The sequence below is a fragment of the Gossypium arboreum genome, chromosome 8 (genome assembly GCF_025698485.1).
Source record: "Gossypium arboreum isolate Shixiya-1 chromosome 8, ASM2569848v2, whole genome shotgun sequence".
Taxonomy (NCBI): Eukaryota; Viridiplantae; Streptophyta; class Magnoliopsida; order Malvales; family Malvaceae; genus Gossypium; species Gossypium arboreum.
The window spans coordinates 727,626-736,271 of NC_069077.1; the positions used below are offsets into that span (position 1 = coordinate 727,626).

The 8,646-nt window shown below is 34.2% G+C and overlaps 2 protein-coding genes across 4 annotated transcripts; one reads left to right on the forward strand and one right to left on the reverse strand.

Moving 5' to 3' along the window:
* The first annotated feature begins 2,180 nt into the window (after window positions 1-2,180).
* Window positions 2,181-5,586, forward strand: LOC108468819 (BTB/POZ domain and ankyrin repeat-containing protein NPR1). Its single transcript, XM_017769678.2, has 4 exons — window positions 2,181-2,937; window positions 3,466-4,213; window positions 4,376-4,576; window positions 4,979-5,586. The coding sequence occupies exons 1-4, from the start codon at window positions 2,383-2,385 to the stop codon at window positions 5,248-5,250; spliced, it is 1,776 nt and encodes a 591-aa protein (XP_017625167.1). The 5' UTR covers window positions 2,181-2,382; the 3' UTR covers window positions 5,251-5,586.
* Window positions 5,587-6,177: 591 nt separating this feature from the next.
* LOC108469256 (heat stress transcription factor A-6b-like) lies at window positions 6,178-8,438 on the reverse strand. 3 transcript variants are annotated; one of them, XM_017770148.2, is made up of 3 exons: window positions 7,890-8,438; window positions 6,569-7,799; window positions 6,178-6,457 (listed from the first exon to the last, which is right to left on the reverse strand). In XM_017770148.2, the coding sequence occupies exons 1-2, from the start codon at window positions 8,265-8,267 to the stop codon at window positions 6,591-6,593; spliced, it is 1,587 nt and encodes a 528-aa protein (XP_017625637.2). In that variant the 5' UTR covers window positions 8,268-8,438; the 3' UTR covers window positions 6,178-6,457; window positions 6,569-6,590. The 3 variants fall into 3 exon arrangements, with proteins under 3 accessions (XP_017625637.2, XP_017625636.2, XP_017625635.2); XM_017770147.2 differs by having other exon boundaries at window positions 6,178-6,473; XM_017770146.2 differs by having other exon boundaries at window positions 6,197-7,799.
* Between the last annotated feature and the right edge of the window lie 208 nt (window positions 8,439-8,646).

Genomic DNA, 8,646 nt, shown 5'->3' on the forward strand with positions numbered 1-8,646 from the left:
GGAATTATATACCTCATGTGTACTATTTGCATAAAGATGATATTTCAAATACTTTGGTTATTTAAGCTTAAATATGAAATAGTATGAAATCAAGATAAGTTGTTATGAAAATATATTTAGATTACAGAGATATAGCTGATATATGTTGTATGATTACATAACGTGAAATTGTGTGTGTATATATATATATATATATATATATATATGAGAAATTTAATGAGAATTGAGCCCATACACGTTTCTTGTTATTTATATGAGGTATACGACTGACAAGGGTGATGAAGTTATAAACAGAGAGTTACATGGGTTGAAAACACGAGCGTGTGACTCTTCAAAGTGTGAAAATTTTCTAAGTGTTGCAAAAGTTTCATATGTTTACGGTTTGGTCCCGAACCACCCTGAATTTATGTTTTAGGCCCCGTAGACCCATATAAGGGACGTTAAACATATGTATGAAAGTTTTTAATTTAGAAGAAGTTTTATGGCTGATTTTTACATAATTGATCATATTAAGTTCGGTAATGTCTCGTACCCTATTCTAAGCTCGGAATACGGGTAAGGGGTGTTACACAATTTATATGCTTCAACAAGCTAACAGATATAAGCAAGTAAAATTTTCGTGTTTACCTATAATTAGACTAACTTATTAGCTTTTTGTGACGTACAAGGATTAAATTATTACAAATTAAAACAAATGGATTAATTTTTATAAAATAATGTTGAAATCCAGAATTAGAAAGAAACAATGACGGAACTTTGATAACTGCCGTTACTAACGTTAAGCTTTCAGCCTTGCACTTTTGCCGCACTTTAGCCGCCCTATCCTTGAAAATGATATTAGTGGTAAAAGTATAGAAGCTCTTGTATTAAGAGTTGGATTGCATTTTGCTCACTTTATTAAAAAATGGGCAAATTAGTTTCTATATGTTAGATCAAAGAGCAGACTGATTATTCTGTTAAATGTCCTATCTTTTTATACTGTTAAAAATTGGTCCATATACATCAAAATGAGGTACACATGGCATACAACTCGTAATTGTCAAGTTATTCTACGCCAATTTTTAATAGTAGAAATTGATAAAATTTAAAAAAAAAAGGACAGTTTACTTTTTAATCTAACGTATAATGACTAATTTACCCATGTTTTGAGTAGAGGAGGCAAAATATAATTTGACTCTTAATACAAGGGTAAAATTGTTTATCTATATTGGTAAATGAATATTTGAATAATTGTACACGTAATTTGTAATTTAAAAAAAAAGTTTAAACTCGACTCAGTAATTATTAAACTGAGCTTGAGCTATAAAGTAAGTTGAATTTGAATAATATAATACTTGATTGAGTAAATTTTGAACCTAATGCATATTATTTCAAAATATCACACCCGTAATTTTAATATAAAAATTTTAACGGTACTAACAATTGGACTTATATTTTGAAACTAGAAAAGTTAAAGGATCCAATTCCTAGAAATAAAAGTAAAAGGACTAAATTCTGAATTCACAAAAAGTACAGGGATTTGGTCATATTTTAACATTTAATTTTCCTTCTGGTCTTGATTGATTATCTCACTTTGAATCTAAAACTAAATCAGGGCCGTCAAATCCCAGATTCATAAAGGTAACCGGAGAAAAAAGGCAAAACAGGTGGTCCTAATGTACGGATGAAAAGCCGGGGAAAAACACATGAATCTATATTAAAATAAAGAGCAATCTTAAAACATGAAAAAAATGGAAAATATTATAATACATCCAAGGTTAAATTCTTCTATTAGTCACTATACTTTTTGAAAACAGCCAGTCTTTGTACTTCAATTTGATCACAATTAGTCCCCATACGTTTCAAATTTTTAATTTTAGTCCCTATACTTTTTTCAAATTTTCAATTTAATCTTGACCCCATCAATAGCAATTAGATCCATTTTAAATGCAATTACTAGTTGATATGTCATTACAAATATGATAATGTGGTTGACGAATTAGATTTTGGAAATAATAGAACTTAATCAGTTTAACAATGATTATGACTGAAATTTTGAAATTTAAAAAGAAAAGGGACTAAAAATGTTCAAATTAAAGTACAGGGATTAAATCGATAACTTTGAAAATTACAGGGACTAATAGGAGAAGTTACCCTAGATTCAATAAAAGAGTATCTAACAATTTTTATTTTTATTAATTTTTAATTTTTAAGTTCTTCGTCACGCCATGTTCTTCTTCTACTAGCTGATGCTAGCTCATCAATGGCTAAACTCTTCTTCTTTTATCTCTCTCCTTTGACTTTTTATTTCCTCTCAGTATTTCCATGGCGAATCGTTGCTTTCTTCTTCAGGTACCTAAACAAGTAGCTTTGAGTTTCAAATAGTTTCTTTTTTATTTTTCTATGGATCATAGAAATGGATTTTCGGATTCGAACGAAATCAGTAACAACAACAGCACCACGTGCTGTATCGTCGCCGCCGCTGCGACAACAACCTCCGAAACACTTGTTTCATCGGAACCGTTGAACACTCCGGACGTCGCCGCTCTTCAACTCCTCTCCAAGAACCTCGAGTCCCTTTACGAATCGACGGATTCCGATTACTTTTACTCCGACGCAAAAATCGCGCTATCTTCCGGCCGGGAGGTGGCCGTTCACCGGTGCATTTTGTCGGCAAGGAGTTCGGTGTTTAAGACCGTGTTCTCCGGGCTGAAAGATAGTGGAGCTAAGTTTGAGCTCAAAGAGTTGGCTAGAGACTATGAGATCGGCTATGATTCGCTTGTTGCCGTTCTGGCTTACTTGTATACCGGAAAAGTTAAATCGTTGCCTAAAGGCGTTTGCCTTTGCGTAGACGATGGTTGTTCGCACGTTGGATGTAGACCGGCCGTTGATTTCATTGCTGAAGTTCTATATGCAGCGTTCGTTTTTCAGGTCCCTGAATTAATTGCTCTTTATCAGGTCAGTAAATTTCAACTGATTTTAGCTTCTTTTTTCGCCCTTGAATCTTAATATTGATTATTTATTGTATGAATTTCCAATTTCGGAGAAATTAGATAATCGTTCTAATAACTAATCACTGTTAAACATTAGCAAGTTTTGTTGATTTTCAGATATAAAAAAATTAGAAAATTGAGCATTCATAGGCATTTCTGTGAATAGAAAAAAAAATTAAATTTGAATATACTCCAACACATATTCATATTTAATATTTACTATTGAGTTTTAGTAACATATTTGAATAACTAAAAATCAGAGTCCCTTAATAACAAAATTTTATGATTTAAGCTACGTTACTTGGATTATGATTGCTAAATATGAATACTAAAAAAATATGGGAATTCAGAGATAAGTGTGTGAACTAATGGTAGTATAATTTAGTCCTTTCTTCCTTTTTTGTGATTTGATGAGGAATCAAAAAAGCAATTAGAAAAACAGAACAGAGTATTTTAAGTTTTCAGAATTTATGTTCTGTTTTTAAATTTACAGAGACATCTACTGGACATCATCGACAGGGTCGCCGTAGATGATATCTTGGTGGTTCTTTACATTGCAAATATGTGCGGCAATGTTTGTGAAAAATTGGTGGCAAAGTGTGTAGAAATCGTTGTGAAATCCGATGTTGATATTGTAACACTCGACAAAGCCTTGCCTCAACCCATTGTGAAACAAATCATTGATTCCCGTCTGGAACTCAGTTTAGACAAGCCTGAGAACGTAGGTTTTCCCGATAAACACGTGCGGCGGATTCATCGGGCGCTGGAATCGGATGACGTCGAGTTAGTTCGAATGCTACTGAAAGAGGGTCATACGAATTTAGACGAAGCGTATGCGCTTCACTACGCTGTGGCATACTGCGACGCAAAGACCACGACTGAGTTGCTTGACCTTGGACTCGCGGATGTTAACCATAGGAACTCGAGAGGGTACACAGTGTTGCACGTTGCCGCGACGAGGAAAGAGCCTAAGATTATAGTTTCTCTTTTAACGAAAGGTGCACGACCATCCGATCTCACTATTGATGGTAGAAAAGCTCTTCAAATATCGAAGCGGCTCACCCGGGCTGCCGATTACTATAAATCGACCGAGGAAGGTAAGGCTTCGCCGAAGGACAGGTTGTGTATAGAGATACTAGAGCAAGCTGAAAGAAGAGATCCGTTGCATGGTGAAGCTTCTTTGTCTCTTGCCATGGCTGGTGATGATCTTCGGATGAAGTTATTGTATCTCGAAAATAGAGGTAAATTTTTTGCTCCAACTATTCATTTTCCATGTAGTCTGATATATACCCATGTCTTGCATATGTTAAATACGGATGTCGGACACGAATGTTTTTGAAAAAATGAACAATCCAAAGAACATAGCTTACTAGGTTGTGTTATTATTTGTGTAACTTTTGCAGTTGGGCTGGCGAAACTTTTATTCCCAATGGAAGCTAAAGTTGTGATGGATATAGCTCAAGTGGATGGAACATCGGAGTTCACATTTGCTACCATCAATTCCAATAAATTAAATGGTGCTCAAACAACAGTGGACTTGAATGAGGCACCTTTCAGGATTCAAGAGGAGCATTTAAATAGACTCAAAGCACTTTCCAGAACAGGTACTGCTTTTTCACCAACATTTCATGCTGCCCTCTTAAATGTCACTAGGATCATAATAGATGGTTGGGATCGTGAAATTTGAATTTGGATAGATAATATTTAGATTTAAATATTTTAATTATTATTTATAATGGATTTGGAGTAGACACAAGTATTAATATTTAAAAATCTATTTTTATTTGTTTATTTTCTAAGTACAGGAGGTAAAATAAAATCCAGGCTTCTATCTAGAGATGATATAAATGGATGTATAAATAGCTGAGTATTGCTGCTCTACTTTTTATATGTTTTGTCATGGAAGATTGTATTTTTATATTTATGTCTGATTATATGTCGCGCGTAAATATCATTTGCATTAATATATCGAAGCTAACGCTCTTTTTCTGTTTTATCTCCGGCAGTCGAACTCGGGAAACGATTTTTTCCTCGTTGCTCTGAAGTGTTGAACAAGATCATGGACGCGGACGACCTATCGCAGCTAGCATGCGGAGGGAGCGATACGGCGCAGGAACGGATGGTTAAAAGGCAGAGATACATGGAACTCCAAGACGTACTAAGCAAGGCATTCCATGAAGATAAAGAGGAGTTTGACAGGTCAGCCATCTCCTCTTCATCTTCATCAAAATCCATAGTTGTGACCGGGCCTAAAGGTAAAGCTCACTGCTACAGCTAATGGTAGTAGTGGCTAAACACTTAAAAAACCAGAAAAGCCTAATACAATCCTTTTATAGTTTGCATCACGCTAGTAATTTTCTTCCCTAAGGTACTACTAATTTATAAAAATCAAATCTTGAATTGTGTATTTTGGTTTTGGTATTAGTTTTATTTATCAACTGAGGCTTTATTAGCAGAAGAAAATAAGTTAAAAATAAAGTGAAAATTTGTAGAATTTAGTTATGATAATTCCTAGCGGTTCGATCTAGTTTATATCGGTATGGGCCGAGCAGCCCGCCCATCTTGGTAGGTCTTGGACAGAAAATAAAGAAAAATAATTTTGCTGGGCTTAAAATGTTGTCAATAGTATTTATTCTCCAACAGTATTTTTGTTCTCTTTTCTATATTTTCTATTTTCTTATCTCAGGTTGGTATTAAAAAATTATTTAGATTTACAAAATATTTTTAATATTTTATAATTTACAGTGAAAATGGCTTGTCAGATTGGGTTAAGTTGAAGTCTGGGCATGTATAATTTAAATTTGCTTATGAATCAAGCCATAGTTTGGGTAGGACAAAGGTTGGACAATTGTAAAGAGAATATTATTATTCACAATAATATTTAAATATTAATTTTATAATTGATTCTAAATAAAAATATATTTATTAATAAACAATGGGTTTTAATTTTGGATAATTGCATAAACAAAAATGACTTGTTTTTTCTGAAAAATATACAAATTTCTAGAAACAGAAAATTCTTGACATCTTTTATGTTAGTAGAAAGAAGAAAGAAACAAATATTTTCATTTTAAAAAAAAGGAAATGGTTGGATAATAAAAAATAAAATAAGAGAAAGCCCCTAACTATCGAATTAATCATAAGAATAAAACTGAAGTACAAAGAACACATAAACAAGTAAGAGGGAGATACAAAATCCATAAGTTCCTTGAATTGCAAGTAAGCCAAGCATCAAAATATGTAGCACCATTGATTTCAATTTTTAACCTTTTAAGTGAAGTAGCAGAATTTGATAAATAAAGGGTAAAGGGTATATAACTATATATATGTATATATATGTTAAAAAGAACTAGACATTGTTGTATATATATACTGTTATATATGATTTAAAGTTTTCACAATCTGAAGGAAAGCAGTAATATAGAGAGCTATATAAACCTTTGTTGCTATCAGCTTCAAGCCTCGATACACTTGCAGTCACCTTCCTACAGCCAATGGCATCTACATTAAGAAATCATGTCCGATATCCTTGTTTACTTCAGATACAGATATAGATATGAGATATGATGGTACATAGAGGATGAAATAGATCAAACCTGTGTCGGATTTATAGTTTTATCAACCAGTTTGTTCCACTAGCAGATCATTGACAAATCCAGTCAAGTTAGAGGGTTTCCAGTTGATCAAATCCTCCAATTCAAGATAAACCTTGGAATCCTTCACTGACAACTCTTCATTTGTTGCATTTTCAACACATGAGCTTTCGCCTAGTAGGTTTTCAGCCATAACATGATAAACAGATGACATTTCTTGTGCATCGATGTTCTCTTGATCTTCCATGGAAACCCAATAGTCTTTCTCCATACAATCAAGCAAAAACTTTGAGAAGTGATCAGATTGCATTGGTTCCAGCACTTGATCAACTTGGTTTTTAGAGTTGATGACACTTTGGCCAATCTCCATAGGCTTAGGCAAGGTCTTTGTGATACGTTGGTTGGTCTCCATTGGCTTAGGCAAGGTCTTTGGGACACATTGGTCAGTCCCCGTAGGCTCAGCCAAGTCTTTGGTGACCCTCTGGTCAGTCCCTATAGGCTCAGGCAAGCTCTTTGCTACACTTCGGTCAGTCCCCATAGGCTCAGGCAAGCTCTTTGTGACACTTTGGTCATTCCCCATAGGCCCAGGCAAGTTCTTGGTGACCCTCTGGTCAGTCCCTATAGGCTCAGGCAAGTTCTTGGTGCCCCTCCGGTCAGTCTCCATAGGCTCATTCAAGCTCTTTGTGACCGTTTGATCAGTTCCCATAAGCTCAAGCAAACTCTTAGTGACTTGTGTCTCAAGCAATCTCCTTTTCTTCCTACTAAATTCCCCTTCATCAAGCTCTTTCCTTTCCACCTGTTTCTTCTTCATCAATTGCTGAAACAAAATGGGGAATTTCACTAATTTAACTAAGAAATTCAACATTTGTTGCTGCCTACGCTCAACAAATCGAATCCTATCGTCGAATACAGTCAGTTTATCATTAGATTCATCATTTTTTTGCTTCAATTTCACAATTTCCATCTTCAATTCACTTTGATTTTTCTTCAAAATCCCAATCTCAGCTTCCAGTTTATCATTAGATTCATCATTTTTTTGCTTCAATTTCACAATTTCCATCTTCAATTCACTCTGATTTTTCTTCAAAATCCCAATCTCAGCTTCCAATTCAGTATTAATATTACTTGAATTATATCTATTTTTCCTCTTAATATTCTTCAACAAATGCTTCTTTCCTCCTTGAAACCCTTCATTTGCAAATTCCCATCTATCAGAATCGATCTTCTTAAACCCCTGAAGAAAACCCGGAAATTTGTATTCTTTTTTTAAAAAAAATCACTGCAAAATTTAGAGAAAAAATTGGGTTAAATTAAAATGACTTACATAAGTGTTGAGTTGGCGAATAAAGCTTGACAAATTCTTGTGCTTAAAATATTTGGGAAGGAGATTTTCAGAGAATTTATGAGAATCCCAAACAATGAAGCTATTGCGATGGATACTCCACGAAACAATCGGGTCGGTTTCCGGATCTTCAACTATCTCAAACGTTTTCGTCAAAAATGGCGGTGGACCCGACCCGTTTATCCCTGCCATTGGCTCCACCAAAATATCCGTTGAAGACGACGATAAATCTCCACCATTGATCATATCATCGACGACACTCATTTCCTTTGCTTCTAACGAAACTTTCTGATCATCGTCTCCGTCGCGAATGGCGGCTCTGGTGCTCTCTTTCATCGCCGCCGACTCTTCCATTTTCATTGACTCTTTCTTTTGAACAATCTGAGTGTTTTCCAGAGATTTTCAAAGGAATTAATGGAGGAGGAATTCAGTGTTCTAAGCTGTATATATGTATATATAGAGAGAGATTCCCACGTTTATTTTGCTTTTCCATTTCTTTTAATTTGTCTGCTTACTCCTATATTTTCTGTTTGGGGAAATCGCTAATCATTGTTTAACATTATTTAAAATCATATTTAAAAAGTAGGCCATATTAGGCTGAAATTTAAATTTTAATCCCTGTTTTTTTTAATTTTACATAATTGTGTCCTTTAATTTTTATAATTTTTAACACTGATAACCAAAATTTTATTTTTATAATGTTGTTAGAGATAAATTTTGAAAAAATTAAAACTTTGGG

Excerpts from the sequence above, each read along its gene's own strand:
- LOC108468819 (XM_017769678.2), top strand. The coding sequence starts at position 2,383 with ATGGATCATAGAAATGGATTTTCGGATTCGAACGAAATCAGTAACAAC. Across the intron at positions 4,214-4,375 it reads ATTGTATCTCGAAAATAGAG|TTGGGCTGGCGAAACTTTTA; the intron begins GTAAATTTTTTG and ends TAACTTTTGCAG. Across the intron at positions 4,577-4,978 it reads CAAAGCACTTTCCAGAACAG|TCGAACTCGGGAAACGATTT; the intron begins GTACTGCTTTTT and ends TATCTCCGGCAG.
- LOC108469256 (XM_017770148.2), bottom strand. The coding sequence starts at position 8,267 with ATGAAAATGGAAGAGTCGGCGGCGATGAAAGAGAGCACCAGAGCCGCC. Across the intron at positions 7,800-7,889 it reads TTCGCCAACTCAACACTTAT|GGGTTTAAGAAGATCGATTC; the intron begins GTAAGTCATTTT and ends GGTTTTCTTCAG.